The following is a 16,680-nucleotide window of genomic DNA, read 5'->3' as shown; positions in this document are numbered from 1 at the left end:
GGCTGGACACCCAATGAATACCTTACACTACTTTCTTTGGCTCCCACCCTTGCCTGTTCATTTCAAATCTTGAACACTTGAGCAGGCGCCGGACTGTTAGACAAGGGAATCCTTGTTCCCCATACACCCAAACACTATGAAGGCTCGCTCTTAATTTGAAAGATAAGCTTGCAAGAATTATCTGGACCGAAATGTTTCCTTTCATACTGTGACACCTGTTCTATGAAGGACTGCTATATATCACTGTGTATTTAATATTAATTGGTAACAATGTTTTATTTTTTATTTCTTCCATATATTTTTCAACATTTGCCACATCCCATTTTAAACAGGCGTGTCCTCATATAATCTTTCCTTCCTGCTCCCCTCCCTCCCTTTCTATTTTATTTAATGCTAGATTGTAAAAGAAAAAAAAAAAACCCATGTATGTAACTGCTACTAATTTTACTGACTGACTTTTATTCCAGGATTAGTATTATAATAATATTAGTACTATTTTTTGCCTTTCAAAATGGACAGAACTGAATTTAAATAATTGCAATATTATTTGTCAGCTCAGCTCTTAGGGGGAAATCAAGTAAATCTTATTGGAAATCATAAAAGTAATCTTCACTTTGATTTTGATGATAAAATCTTTATGATAAAAATAGCTCTTAATGGCCTTTTTTTCATATATCAAACTTTCAGCGGAACTACACTTTTATGCAGCATGCTTAAGTCACTTCTTTTCTAAGACATTTTCTTTTGTCAATTGTGAGCAGGTAGCCTTTCAAAACCCAAAAGCAATTGCCCAGAACTTCTGGAATTCATTTTTATTACATCCCATGATCTGAGCAGTAGGGAGCCCTGTGAAACATGTTTGATCAAACATTAATTTTATAAATTGCCTTCCTTCCCTACAATTCCCATGAAAAAGGTATTCAGCTAGATTAAAACTCTGGAAAATTTTAATGGGAACTTTGAAATCTGTTTGAGTTCAGCTTTTTGGAAAAATAAAACCACCTAATGGAAGTAGTCTTTATACCAGAAGTAGATCTGCCTTTGAGGCAATTTTCTTTCATGCATAATGATGAAATGGCAGCAGGATAATCTGAAAGTTTGAAACGTCTTTGCCAAATCCATACGCTGCTTGTAATAATATCTAAAGGGTCAAGTGTGTTTGATATGATGATGAAGAGCAAGAAGATGATAATTTGCAACAATGTCACTCTTGTCTTTCACAGTCCTACCCTGGTCCAAGCCTGGAAAGTGAAGACTTCAACATTCCACCAATTACTCCTCCTTCCCTCCCAGACCACTCGCTGGTGCACCTGAATGAAGTTGAGTCTGGTTACCATTCTCTGTGTCACCCCATGAACCATAATGGCCTGCTACCATTTCATCCACAAAACATGGACCTCCCTGAAATCACTGTCTCCAATATGCTGGGCCAGGATGGAACACTGCTTTCTAACTCCATTTCTGTGGTAAGAATCTGCTTACCTGTTTGTGGTGGGGGCTGAGGGATACCGTAAGCACACGGACCAAGTTCATGCGAAGGCCTGGCGTTGTGATGATAGCATTCTGAAACTGTTTCTAGCTATGGAGACAGTTCTTTAGAAATCATACACATTTCTAAAGCAATGTTCTGTTTTATATTTAAGTCAAGGCAAAATCAATTAATTACTTGTGCAGTCACTCATATTAATGACCCAAAGTACTAAATACTGTTTGACACTGAATGTGTTGTCATAGAGTCAAACCAGCTTACCAGCTTTCAGAGAAAAAGTCACCTTGAAAGATGCCACCTCTCATCCAGTGGAGGATTCCTCCCCGTAAGGGAGATCCCCACATCTTCTCAACTGGAGCTGCTGTTAACCTTGATTTTCCTTCCTATTTTCGGCTCTCAAGTTCCACAAATGTATACCATAGGAAAATAAGAAAACAATTTTCAGTTTTATTTTGGAGGTATAATTCTGATGAAAAAAATGTATCTCCATTAAAGTGTTTCAGTCTACTGGACCTGTTGTTTAACAATTTATAATGACAACACTATGAATTCCCCTTAATTTTTCAAATTTAATAGGAATGTGTATCAACCAGCAAACTAGCAAAAAGTCAAATTCTCAGGGTCTACCCAGGGGCTCCAGGGGTTTGCATTTTTTACAAGCATCCCACACTTGAGAAACACTGGTTTATTACAAAATCTTTCCTTCTGATTTTTATGTCTTTTGAAACTTAATAATTTCTCTGTCTATACCCCAATAGTGGAAAAAAAAATCAGTAGTATATGGCCGAGGAGAGAGCTTTAGACCATGTCATAAAACCCTCCTCCCAGGTTAACAGTGACTTTTAATTAGCACTTTTTGGTTTTCATTGTTCAGTCACTTAACATTTCAACTAACTCTCTTGTCATTTTCATAAGTCACTGAACAGTACTGTCATTTTCACAATGAATAAATTGATTAACTTGCCAATATTATGGTGTTTCTGATTGAAAAACACATTTCATATTATCACTTCTCTAAATCATTGGGGGATATATCTCTAACTTGAGTGATTTTACAGGAGGAATTTTCTGTTAATCATGAACATAAGGGTGGAATAAAAGTAGAGTCAAAAGAAACTCCAAAGTAGTTTCTTTAAAGAATGAAACCCAGAGCCTACTGCGTAATACACAATGGTGTATAGAATTTTTCTAAAATCTGGCAGCCATCTGGGCGGCCAAGAGGGGAGAACTCATTGGCAACACCGTCACTCAGGTTTTTAGATTATATTCCACTTGTATAGATTTAGCTTTGAGTATTAAGTATGACTCCATAAATAGAAAATGGATTTTTTTAACATGCTAAATGTGTAAAGCTGAAAAATGTATTTCAGTGTAGTCACCTTGAAAAATCACCTGCCTGCTTCTCTTTGGGACTAAACCTTCAGACCCGATTCATGAGCCAAAGAAGGCATTCAGGTCATGCCTCTGTAGGGACCCCTGTTCCCTAGAAAGGAGAAGAAGGGGGCGGTCAGTATACATGGAAAATGCCAGTTTTGTTCTCTAGGCTTGTTCCCCATGGTGGGAATGAGATTGGGGCCATAGGAAGGATAATGAGATATTCAGTTTTATAGTTCAAGACTTTTTCCTTTATAAAATTTACCTCCTTTCTAGTAACAAATTTACCCTCCTTAGCATTTCTACATCCATCTCAATACACCTTTAAGATACCTCACACTTAAAGAAATGCTTATGCAGTGTCAGTAACTGTGGCTCAGAGATTTTTTCCAGATTTGCTGCCCATGGCAGTTATGCCATCCTCAAATGGCACATTTGGGACTGGGCTCAGACACAGCCACAAGATAGGCCATTTCAGCTCTGTTCCCACTGTCCCTTCCTCTTTCCCTATCGGGAGCTTCTTTCTGTTCATAAAATTTCCTTATTCTGTCTGCCCACCAACCCACTGTCAAAAACTGGACTTTGATAATTTTGCCTCAACATGGTGTTTCCCTAGGAACTTTCAACATTTTGCAGGGTAGAGGGGAAACAAATCCCCTATTTGACCTAAGCTAAAGGAATGAAGCTCTGATTTGCCATTCTAGTTCTTGAAGGTGAGCCTGTTCAGGATTTTCATAGGGTGGCAAGTCTTTCCAATACCCCTCAAGCTACATTCTGGAGCTGCACGTCTACTGTGCCTCCTCACAGCACTGGTCCTAGCCTTTAATGCTGCAAGCAAAAAGCGACTCCAGCAAATACCTGTGTTGGTGAGACTGTGGGTAAGGTTCAGCACTTCCCAGTGGAATGTGGTGTAATGATGGAGTTCTTCTATGATCTGTGCTGTCCAACAGCAGTAGTCACTGGCTATTAAATGCAGCTGGTAGGACTGAGGGACCAATTTTTCATTTTATTTTATTTTAATTACTTTACATTTAAGTAGCCACATTCACCTAGTAGCTACTGTGTTAGACAGTATAAGTCTAGTTAATGATGTTGACTCTAGCATTAAGTCTATATTAAGCCCATTTTTTCCAAGCCAGCATGGTCTCAGAGAAAGATGATTTGGAGATTACATTTATTGTTTCTGTTTCTCAAGGCTTGGGGATCTCTGGCTGGATTCCAGAAGCCAGAGTCTGACACACTATAAAGTTGCAATAGAAATCTAATAAAGTTGGAAGAATCAGGAGCTATCTTTTGTCTATTAATTCCTATGAGAAACAAAGAGCCTCTTCAGTTCTTGTTTTGAGCTCTCATGTGACTAGAATGCCATTCCTCAGTGTATATATTTTGAAGGCTTACCATGGTCTCAATGTTTGAAAAGGTTCAAATGATTGATAAGACCTAGCTACTGTTCTTCTGGACAGTGAAAACGTAAATAGTTATGAAACAATTAGAAACATGGGGCAATTAGAGACTAAGAGAAGTGCCCAACTCAGATGTACTGGCCATGAACTGAGTAGGAACTCTTAGTCGAAAGAGATGACTGTACTCTGGTTTGGGTATAAAACTTAGTAGAAAAGATAGGACAACAGTCACAGCTTGAAGGTGGGCTTTGATTTGGATAAACCAAGAGGAAAGAAAAGGCATGTTGGAGAGTGTTCAAAAATCAGATTGGGTATTTTGAAATGGGAGATTTGATGAAAACCTTCAAAAAGTAAAGAACTTGGCCATGTTAGGACAGATTATAAGCAATCGCTGGTGCTTTTTACTCAAGGGCAAAAGTACTATGAAAGCAATGTTGTAGGAAAATCCTTCTGGCAATAGGACCCTGTGTAGATAGCAGGGGTAAGAGACAGGGGTTATGGAAAGCCCCTTGGGCCTGTTATTCCGATGTAGGTAAGAGGTGCCGAGGAACTATAGCAGTGTGGTGTGCCATTAAGCCATTTTTGCATCCACAAATATGTATGGATCTAAAGATGAACAACATTTTGTCTTTTCATATTTTATATTTTAAAAGCATGAAGGGATTATTTTCTTTGAAAGAAACTTCGAATATTAAATTTGCTCATCACACTTCCTTGTAAAAACGTACTAAAACTCTTTGCTAGCAAGTTTTCTCATGGCTAATATGATCACAAAATTTAACAACCGAGCTATGGGCTGATTTGCCAATTGTTGAAATATGTTTATGTGTAGGGACAGTTTATGTCATCAGTGCCCATTAGACAGGAATATAGTGTCTACAGATATAAGAGCGTAAATGTTGCCCACCTAGAAATGACAGTGCCCCTTCCAAGGTTTTCTTTCCAGGTCAATATGAGAACAACTAATAAAAGCTAATAGTTGCAGATTCTAAATATTGATTTTGCTGTGAATTTAAAATTCCTATGAGTAGAAGCCATCCTGGGAAAATGTATGTATAGGATCAACTTTCTCTAATTATATTTTCTAAAAGCTCTTGAATGTGATCAAAGCTGAACCTTTTGCTGTTAGTATTGTGATTATATCTTTGTGTTAGTATTTTCACATGGTGACATTTTACTATTCAAATGGATCAAGGAAGTGAAAAACACTTAAGTTCTTGTATATTATTTATTATATATATTTAGATATTGCATAGATTTTAGATGTTATTGTGATGTTTTATATATGCATTATGAGATATTATGAGATATTACTTATATATCAATTATTATAATGTATGTCATTTGCTGAAATTTTGTTTTTAGATATATTTTCTTGTATCCGCCTCTGTTTCTTATGTCCACTGGCAACATAAGTGATACAGTTTCACCATTTATAAGCATTTCCTACAAATGCCTAATATAGTAGACATCAGCAATTTAGTCCATAATTAAAAATCAGTATCTGAAAGAGGGACTAGTATCCCAATTTTACAAATGAAAAATGAAAGTTCAAAGTGGTTAAGTGACTTAATGGCTTAGCCAGTAAATACTCCAGCTTCATTATCAGGAAAGTGGGGATGATAATACTAGGCCTTACCTCACGGCGTTCAGGAAATATTTAAGATTACTCAGACCAGTAGCTGGCACATGGGAAGCATTATATAAGTGCTGGTTAAATAAAATTAGAAAAGCAAGTCTGTACAACTCTTTTGGAGAAGTTAAAATGCATAGGAAGGAAGACTTTCCAAAAGAGTTATTTATACTTTCACCCTGAATCTTCACATCTGTCAAAAAAGACTGCAATAAGCCTACTATTAACCAAAGGAGTATTTACCTTTTACTGGGTGTCTTTATTTATCATTGTGATTCAAATTGATGTCTTTGGGCCAGAGAGCCTCAATTCAAATCCTGACGCTTCTGCGTACCAACTGTGTGACCGTGAGTAACTTTTTGTGTCTCGGTTTCACCTGTTTAATCTCATCATGTTGTAAGTATTAAAGTAGCTATTATCTGTAATGTCTAGCTAGATAGATTCAGTAGGAACCTCTTTCTGATAAAAAGGTATCCAAGCTAGATATCTGTATTGCCTTCTGGAATTTATCGTAGACATATTGGGGTGCAGCATACATAGGGTGAAAGTTTTTCCCAAATTTCCCACCACTTTTTTGCATTTTCTTGTCTGTGCGTTTTATTGTTAGTAGGGATTCCTGCAACTAGTTAAATTTCTGGCACTTTGAAAAAGATTCCATTTTCCTAAAGTCCCTCTTTTCTAAGACAGGCTATAAAACAGGGTAGAATTTCTGTAAGTATATAACTGTCAAATAAGTGCCAATTAGTTCTGATTCTCTAGGTCCAAGTTAAATAGTCATTCATGACCCAATATGTAAGAGTTCCATTTTTCTCAACATTCCTCTGAGTTATTTTGATAGTGAGTAATTGATTTGTGTGCACTTCTCAGAGAGTGGAGTCTGGTTAGAAAAGCATTGAAATGAGAGCCATGGATAAGCTTGTCAATCATGGGCAAGTCACTGAACCCTCTTACCAGCAGCATTAGAGTAGATCTATGCAAGACTGGGTCCACACTGAGCTTGCTGGGATGTGGGGTCGGGGGTGGGGCACAGGAGTTAGCCGGAACAGTATTGCTTTTATTTTTATTTGCATTTCTTATAAAAGTTCCCTTGAACAAATGTTCTGCCCCCAAGAAGATGGAAAGCCCAAGACTAGTTGATCTCTGTGATCCTTTTCAGGACTAGCATTTTCCTATAATTTGTTCTCTGTCAACCACACAACTTTGATCTAGACTTTGAGACTCACTGGTTTTGCCATGTTAGTTACTTAGTAATTTTTCTTGCCATTGCTTTGGCTGTCTCAGTGTTTTAACTGCGCCCCCTCACCCCCCTTCAAAGTTTAATCAATTGTAAGAACCTACTGGATAGATAATTTCTTTTGACTGGAAAATGTAATCCTGCCATTAAAAAAAAAAAAAAAAAAAAAGTGATGTTGCTTTTTGTGGATGGATAGTGTTTTCATGTTGTTCAAAGGAAACTACAGAACTATTTTAGCAGAAAGGTAGAATAAGAAAATGCCCATATTAAGTATTCATGGCTGAAGAAAAATCCTTTGATTTCTCCAAACTGAAATCAAGAGCCTCTCTTCTGTTTCTCCCCACTTTGGTACATTCACCGCTGGGCTTAATCATGGATTGGTGAACGGGAAAATGCAACCTTGTATAAAGTCATCCCAGACTCTCAGCCTGGCCTATATGTGGTGATTGCTTGTTCTTTGTGCAGTCAACAGAAGCTCTTTCATACAAAGAAAAACCGTGCAAAGTTTTAGAATGCCCTCGAAGAAAGGATTCATTTAGAACCTGGGCTTTTTGTAGAGTGTGCTTCCTAATGACACATTATAGAAAATTTACAATGAGGAAAGCAACAAAGGCGATTTCAATTTCTTTGAATGTGTCAAATTTCCAGTTCTGGAGTTTGAAATGGAAAAAAGATGTTAAAAGGCAATAAAACTGGGGGGTTTATTTCCCAAATGCCTTCTTTTTCCAGCGAACAAAAGCAAGCATAATGTATATACTCAGATTTATTGTCATTTTTAGCATTCAGTCATGGTACACTTTGCATTCAAAGGCCACTGTACAACTGTTTTGACAACCATCACTTTCATAGGTGCTATGTAGGACTCATGAAACTGAAGCAGAAGTGTTCCTTCAGGCCTATGGGGAGTGCCGCACATCAAGGAAGTCAGATGTATTAGAGCAGCATGAATTTCCAATATGTTGCCATTATGGAAAAGACCACTGGCATATTGAATAATGCAGCTTTCAAAGCCAAGCAGAAAATGTGATTACAGACAATTTGATTGCTGTTTTTAAAATAAATATTTTCTAAATCTTGAGGTATTTTATTTCATGTAATGCATAAAGTATGTAACCATGGACTAGAGCTAGGCATCTTTCAGAACACGGAGGAGCTTATGATGTCAGCCCATTTAATGATGGAATAATAGAGGTGTTTGTTTAAAATGGAATGGATGTCACAGCCACTTGTTCCTTTCTTTAAACAGAAAGGAAAATAAGCCATAAAAAATAATTTTGCCACTTTGACAGAAGAAAAATGATGAAGAACAATTATTTAGCATTATGCCACAATTCATCAGATGTTTAGCAATTACAACCTGGTTTTTTTTTTCCACAAATTATCCTTTTTTGAATATCGCAGAACACAAGAACAATGCATTAAACCACTTTAATACTGTGAAGAAATGGACTGTTTTTTTTGTTCTTAGTTTTGACCAAATACAGTAAATATGTGGTTGGTTGTGTTTTTTCTTTTTGGACAAATGCTTAATAAGGCCAAAAATAGGTGTTGTTTGTAGTTAGTTGTTAAAATCTACTTAAGACCTTTGTTTGTGCAAAACAGACTACTTTGAATGTGGTATTAATATAGTTCAATGGACTCAGTATGTTAATGATTTGGGGCTATCTTTTATTGCTATAATAAAATATTATTCCAAACTAGAGTTCTTCTTAACAGTATTCAGGAAAGGAGCCAATTTAAAAATAACACTTTTTCTTTTCTAAGCCAAGTAATCAGACTCAAGATTCACTTGGTATATAGGAGTTCTTGTACTTTTTCTTTAACCCTAGAGTTCATACAAAGGTGTGCCTCACCCATGCATGAAAGAAGTAAAAAAGGTATAACATCAGTTATATAATATGCTGTAAGCAAACTCTGGGACCTACTTAATCCAGTCTCTTAAGTCTAGGCAGGAGTAAACCTAAACCATTTCAGATATGTGGTTTTCTAGGAGCCAAGATTCCATAACTTTACTTGGTAGCCTGTTTGTGTTTAATTAACCTTGTAACATTAAGTTAAATTGCATTAAGATATTTAGATTCCTTCCAGGAATTTCCTTATTAAAGTTAAACCAAAATCTCTTACTTACAAAATAGGCAATTTTAGGCTATTTTGTCTGCCTCAGCCATCTGAATGCTTGGAGAACACTTGATTTCAAATATTTGACATTTATTAAGTCAATCCTGCAGTTGTGTTTTACCTGGCCCAAATAACTCCAATTCCTTTAACCTTTCCTCAAAGGTCATTATTTTTCAATTTTTAAATCAAATTCGCTCTTTTTTTTTTTTTTTTTTTTTACGTTTGTAATCTTTTTTTTTTTTTTTTTTTTTTGAGACGGAGTCTTGCTCTGTCGCCCGGGCTGGAGTGCAGTGGCCGGATCTCAGCTCATTGCAAGTTCCGCCTCCGGGGTTTACGCAATTCTCCTGCCTCAGCCTCTCGTGTAGCTGGGACTACAGGTGCCCGCAACCTCGCCCCGCTAGTGTTTTGTATTTTTTAGTAGAGACGGGGTTTCACCGTGTTAGCCAGGATGGTCTCGATCTCCTGACCTCGTGATCCACCTGTCTCGGCCTCCCAAAGTGCTGGGATTACAGGCTTGAGCCACCGCGCCCGGCCTTGACGTTTGTAATCTTAAGGAATGTTGACCACAATGAATGGCAGAGCTCTAGAACCTGAGATTGCAGATTAATTTCTGATTTTTTCAAATTATTCTCTGCCTCTACATGGATGTTTTATGATAGGGTCCTTAATAGCATCATTGATTGCTGATATGTTTAATTGCTGATTCCTTGATCCCTCCTACACTGTGTGACTCTTGCTGTGTTGGTTTCTAGCCAGCAGTTTCCCATCTTGTATTTGTGCAGCTCATTTCATGTGCTAAAGGCAAACATCTGAAAAGGCCATTGTGGTGTTGCTCTTCAAGGCGTCTTTTTTTTTTCTGCCTGGGTATCCGTTATTTAGCAAACAGATGAATAAAAAAATTTAGTGTAGCTTATATGTGAATAATTGTCTTTGGACAAAAGGGTTCTAAGTACATCCATAAGTAAGAATTTCCAGATCCTAGCCATGAGCTTTCAGTCATTAGTTATAACTTCAAAATTGTTAGTGGAATGTTTCCTAACGTGTGGAGGGGGCAGTTTGGGGAAAGCAGCACAGAACCTGGATAAAGAAGACATAGTTGGGAGGCTGAGACGGGCGGATCACGAGGTCAGGAGATCGAGACCATCCTGGATAACACGGTGAAACCCCGTCTCTACTAAGAAATACAAAAAACTAGCCGGGCGAGGTGGCGGGCGCCTGTAGTCCCAGCTACTCGGGAGGCTGAGGCCGGAGAATGGCGTGAACCCGGGAGGCGGAGCTTGCAGTGAGCTGAGATCCGGCCACTGCACTCCAGCCTGGGCTACAGAGCGAGACTCCGTCTCAAAAAAAAAAAAAAAAAAAAAGACATAGGAGTGGAAAGAAGGAATAAACAATAAATGAAAACAGCCCTGTTCTGGATAGCAGTTACATACCTGGAGGATCTGTCCAGGCATGTGTGGGGTTGTGGATGGGGCTTCTTCCTTCCTCCAGTGCTTCTGGAACTGAGCTCTATGCTCCTCATTTCAGGTCCAGCAAGTTTTCTGTCCTCACTCTCCTACCTTGAATAATCATGCTGGTGCTTCATGTGTCAAGGATTGCTTTCTCTTTCCTTCCTTCACCATTTAGCATTAACACTCAGCATTAACTCCACTCCCCACGGAGAAAACCATTTTTCTGGTTCTCTCTCTACCTCATAAGCTCATTACAGGAAAGAGGACCTAGAACCCTGAGAGCTTACTTGGTTTCATTGCCTAGACCTCCATGCAGAAATTACGGATAACAGTGCTCTATATAAGTGTACAACCCATAGTAGGAGATCAATAACTATTTCTGATTGAATGAATCTATTTGTTCCCACTTAAAGTTATCTCCAGCCATAATATTTTCCCCTGACAGGTACAAGATTATCATTGCTTTTTGGGCTGACACTTCTAAGCAGTTGTTTAGTCTTCTAAAATGATACAAGTATTCCAGTTTTATAGAATAGTATAATGTCATTTATCATGGGGTCTAAAATGTTATAATGCTTTCAATATACCTAAATGAATTTGAGCCCTAAACATAGATTTAACTTTACAGTCTTAATATTTAATCAACTTACCACTGATCATTTCTAACCTATTCCACTACTAAATTGATATATTTGACAATTAATTACAATGTGTAGTTGATCCTCCTTTTAGATGAATCCATTTATTTTCTGAGTATAGCTGTTTTTATAGAGAAAAACTATCAGTAAAATTACAAGACTTCTAAAGGAATATATTTGTGCCTACTCTTCCAAAGTCTTGGGGCAGAAGTAGTAGTAGTGTGAAAAATTAATGTCTATTAAACATTTGCCCATATGACTCGTGTTATTTTTTTAATTACTGATTATATCTCAGCTTGCCACATCTTTGACTTGCTTTTTGCTTGCTTTATGTAAGTAGATTATTGACATTGAAATGTTGCATTATAAACTCATTTTGTCATGAAATCATGGGAGAATGCATCTAAAATGTTTTTCAGGAGAACAATGAGCCAGTCTCATTTCAAGACACCACTTTCTTCATTATTCATTAACTATTATTATCTAGAGCATATGGGATTGCTTTAAGAGCAGGTTTTGGTTTTAGATATTTTTTCCATTTTAGTTTTTTTCTAGTTTGAAAGTTTCAAGATCTCTTACGTGGACAAGCATTACCTACAGAAACATAATATTATTTGTCTTTTAATATTGGCCATTTATATACTTCCTTCTACCAGCAGCAATGCACACTGCATAGGAGAAAAGATATGCAGTCTTGGAGGGTTTTTGACCATTTCTTACAGTCATTAAAATACTAGATTTTACTTTCCTTTTTTAAATAATTTAAAATATCACAAATACCAAAATCATCCAGAGAACATGCCTTTTTTTCTTACACCTAATAAATATATTTAACATTTTGATAAATATATAATCACAAAATTGATAGTTAAATTCTCTGAATTTAATGGACTGTACAGAGTCCCCAGAGAAATAGAAGTACTCTTCGACAGAGAGAGGATTAAACTTCTTTTTGTAATTCAGGGTAACATTTTTATTTTTGATAGGCAAGAAACCCTCTCAAAATGTGTTACATTTGAAAAGCGTTATTTTTCAACCTTTAGGGAGTTTTGTTTTCTTTAATCATGATCTTGATAATCTTTAATAAAAATATGATCCAACCCTGAAAACATATGACGCTATTAAATACTTTACATTTTTATATCTATTGTATATGTAATCACATTCTGTATTAACCAGTAGATGTAACTAATGGTTTACCAAATGGAGATAGGATCATAATTCATACAATATGAAACTTGTGAAAGCTATAGATGAAAGATAACTCTCTCTGCAGTTCTCAAGATAGTGGATTCATAAAGTTTATTGATGAAAACACTATTATTAAGGCTATCAAGAGACAAAGAAAATTATTAGCATCTTGAAGTATTTTTTCTATTGTGATGTGTGTGTGTATATATAGTATATATGTATATATACTATATATGTATATATACTGTATATATAGTATATATGTATTGTATATATACTGTGTATATAGTATACATGTATTGTATATATACTGTATATACACACATATACATATGTACAGTATATGTACTATATAGTATATATATGTGTGTGTGTGTATATATATAGTGCTTGAAAAGTTAATAGGAAAAGGAAAATAGGCTATGATCACATAACTATTATTTACATAGAATAAAAGTATGTATGTATGTATGTATCTTTCTTTCTGTCTCTCTACGCATTCATGTGTTGATTAGGTTTGGTGTCTGGGACTCTGATCCCATTGTCTTTAGTATTAAAAGGTAGCTGCACCAAGGTGAAGCCATGGCTGAAAATATCAGCGGCCATTTTCCCACTGGACAGATGCAGAGTGGGACCTCTAGTTAATAGCTACTGTCACATGGATTTTTTCTTGCATGTGGTTGTTTTCTCTTTCTCCAAAGCAGCCTCTTCCTGATTTCCATAGCACAAAAGGGTGGCCTGTATTTCCCTGCTAATAGCAGATGCTCTGCCTTCAGATCTGCAGGTGGTACGTATAGTGAATGATAGAACCCAGGAACTGATCATTCACTTGGGTTACACATATGAAACTTGGCAAAAGTGTGAGACCATGAAAGATTAAATTCTCAAATATGGAACACTTCTTAACTTGTCCGGGGAGTGCTGTAGTCACCCACAGAAACCTCCTGATGGCATTGGGGTCTTAAGAAGCCATATGAGTGGTGGGTACACCTGTGGGTCTGGGTGAGGCCACCTGCACTTGAACCCTGGCAGGCCCCTCTTTATCCACTTGTGACCATGGGGAAGTGATTCCACCTGTCTGCGTCTCAGTTTTCCTGCTGGTGGTGAGGCTTGATCCGGTCTGTGCATCTGAAGCCCTCCGAGCAGTATTGGGCACACAGTGAGCTTCATGTCAACTACTGTGTTATTCACCTCCTCAGAACCCCCATAGCTTGTGATCTGGGTTTTTCTTATACTATCTGTCATTCCTCTTCTCATTACTGGTATCTGTGTTCCGTGGGATGTTCTAACAACCAATATGCTGACATTTATTGGGCTCTGACTCTTGCCAAGTCCTGGGCTAAGTATTTACACAGTTTTCTTCTTCATCCCCATGATCACGCCAGGAGATGGGTAGTGTGATTCTCATCTTGCCCAGAAAGACCATGGGACAAAGAGGCAGAGCACAGGGATGGACAGAGCACAGGGATGGACAGTGGTGAACTAGACAGGCTGGGGCGCAGATCTCCTCTACATTTCTGGTGAGGCTGGGAGCCCTGCTTTACACTTGGTAGAGGCTTGGTAAATTTGCATTGGAAACCTCAATTGAGCCTTTTGTCCTCTCTCTCTCTCTCAGTCTCTCTCCTGATGAACTCAGCACCATGATGACTCAAGCTGACAGTGTAAACCCAGACACCATTCACAGTTCTGCCCTCTTCTTTAAAAAATCAGAATAAACTCACATTATTTTTACATTGCTCAAATAATAAGAGAGAATGAGTAGAGAAAAAGAGAGATCCTATATTTCAATGAAAGAAGGATGGGCTTGAAATTCTGGCTGGGTGACTTTGACAAATCACTTGATTTCTCTGAGCCTCAGTTTCCTTAGCTATAAAAGAAAAAAAAAAAGGTGTGACAACAATCGTATTTATATCACTATATGGTTGTGGAGATTAAGCTGGATACAGGATTATCCAGTACCTAAGGTGTAGGTCCATTCTCAAGTCACTTGTTGAAGACATTAGCTTTCCAACTAATGAAAAATGTCAGCTCTTTGTCAAAAACCCAGTAATTTAAATTATACCAATCTTCTTCAAGGAAGACAGTGTTAGCTCCTCAGGTAGCAACAGGCTGCACAACAGACGAGGGTTCTGCAGCACTAACTTAAGACCAGGAGTTGGGGTCTCTGCCATTTACCACATTGCCATTATTGGCCAACCTCAAGGTATTCTTTTCTCTCCATCAACAGTATTAAAAAATGTAGTTTATAAATGTATGGAGATATTAAATCATTTTATAACTAAAAGGAGAAAAATTTCTAGGCAGTTTGCCAAAAATAATAGATCTAAAATTAGCTAGAAATGTTTACCTCTCTTTATTAAATTCCTGCTACGTTTTCTAATGTGTTTATATCAGTTTGTCCCCTCTCAAAACTGCATATTCTATATGCAGTGCCTTCATCAGAGCCAAAGAAATAAACATTGAATTGTAAATAAACTCAGCCAAGTTTTCTTCACTCCTGTTCAAGAATGATAAATTGACATGGCTGGGATCACAAAGCATCTTGATAGGCCAAGTCCTGAAGGAGCAGCATACTCATGTCCCCCCATGGGCTCAGGGCCTTCTTGACAAACCCCAGAGTGAGGATCAGAAGGCTGGTCCACAGAGGATCATGAGGCCATCGAGAAACTAGCCTTCTTCCTCTCACCCAGCCTGGGGAATGTCCTAGCCTCTGGGGATAGGGTTGTGGAGATCCCATCATGAGGCCAAAAACTCACTGGGAAGCCATTCTCTGTGCTGTTCAAAAGTCATGCTTCGATATCTCAGAAGAAGAGCTACAGGATCCAAGCATTGTAAGCACTTTGTGAGGTTTTCATGGTAATTCACAATCCAGCTCAGCCCAGGCTCTACAGACTGCATAAAGTCTCCAGAACAGAGTTTACTCTGGGATGGATTTACCAGGGTAGCCTAGTGTACCAAGACCTTCTTAATGCATACACGGCTGGTCTCCACTGCAAAGGGGAAGGGGCACACATTCAGAATAGTCAATGCATGGCAAAGTAACAGCACGGCCTCAGGTCACATAAAGCTATGGAAACATAGTCCCTTAAAAATGGTATGACAAAGGGCTGTTTCTCAGAGCACAGTATACATTAAAATATGGAATAAAAATGTAGATGTGTTAAAAACCAGGGGTATTTTATTGGTATAATGGAAAGAATATTGAAATCAGGTATGCCTGAGGGCAGAGAATCCCAAATCTAACATCATCGTGTCCATTGTTCCAATTACCATGCAGTGATTAGAAAGATGGGCTCGTCCTGGGTGCAGGAGTAGGCACAGGGTACTTTAGCTGCCGCCCCATATGTGAAATGGAGAAAGGTTGTTATACTTTCTTCCTCTTGTAGTGTGGATTAAATGAGATAGTCCAAGTAAGGCAGTTGTCATAGATGCCTGTGAATAGTAGGTTATAAATAGATTTTCCATGTCCTCGGCCTCCTGCTTTATCACAACAGCAGGGGTCGGGGCCCTGTCCTTCCCTGTGGCCTTCTTTCCTTTTGGCATCTTGGGCCACTGGAGAAGAGCTAACTGTGCGATGAATGCTTAATTCTCTTGAATGTACTATTGTAATTTATTTATTCTCATGTGAGGTTTCATAAAAGCAATGCAATTTTAATACTGTAACTGACTTGATTTGCAAAGTAATGCTTTTTATCCACATTCAGTTAACATTTTGGCCTTTTTAAATTAAAGAATTCAAATTTTCTGTGGGTTAAAAAACAGGATTACTAAGTGTAGGGTTTGGGTTAAACCCATAAGTTCTCCTTTAACTTGCCATTGAAGCTGCGGCGTGAATGGTGAGAGGTGCAGGCGGGCCGAGGGTCAGGGCTGTGGCTGTGCACGAGGTGCATCTCCATGTGCCATCTGGGGCTGCTTCTGGAAAGTAGGGAACGCTGCAGTGAGGAGGAGGATGAGTCAAACTCCACCCCACGTTCTCTCTCATTGTTCTCTAACGATCATGTGAAAAAAAAAAATGAAAAATGTGAAACTATTCCAAAAAACACAGGCCAAGTAAGCCAAAAAGAAATGACTATAATACACATATTCCTGAAGAGGCCAGAGAAAGAGGAAAATAGGAATAAATCTCCCTGGGCAATCTATCAAAATGTTGAG

The 16,680-nt window shown here is 37.9% G+C and overlaps 1 protein-coding gene across 3 annotated transcripts in view; it reads left to right on the top strand.

Annotated features, from left to right (window-relative positions):
- The window catches only part of TOX (thymocyte selection associated high mobility group box), a 313,539-nt gene that overhangs the window by 180,243 nt on the left and 116,616 nt on the right, over positions 1-16,680 (top strand). For all 3 annotated transcript variants that reach the window (XM_045399104.3, XM_005563383.5, XM_065519253.2), the window contains one exon: positions 1,224-1,466. In XM_045399104.3, the coding sequence (XP_045255039.2) occupies positions 1,224-1,466 (243 nt within the window). The remainder of the gene's footprint in view (positions 1-1,223; positions 1,467-16,680) is intronic.

This window comes from Macaca fascicularis, chromosome 8, assembly GCF_037993035.2.
Source record: "Macaca fascicularis isolate 582-1 chromosome 8, T2T-MFA8v1.1".
In the NCBI taxonomy this organism is placed as follows: domain Eukaryota; kingdom Metazoa; phylum Chordata; class Mammalia; order Primates; family Cercopithecidae; genus Macaca; species Macaca fascicularis.
The sequence above is the reverse complement of the archived record's forward strand: the minus strand, read 5'-3'. Positions and strand labels throughout refer to the sequence as shown.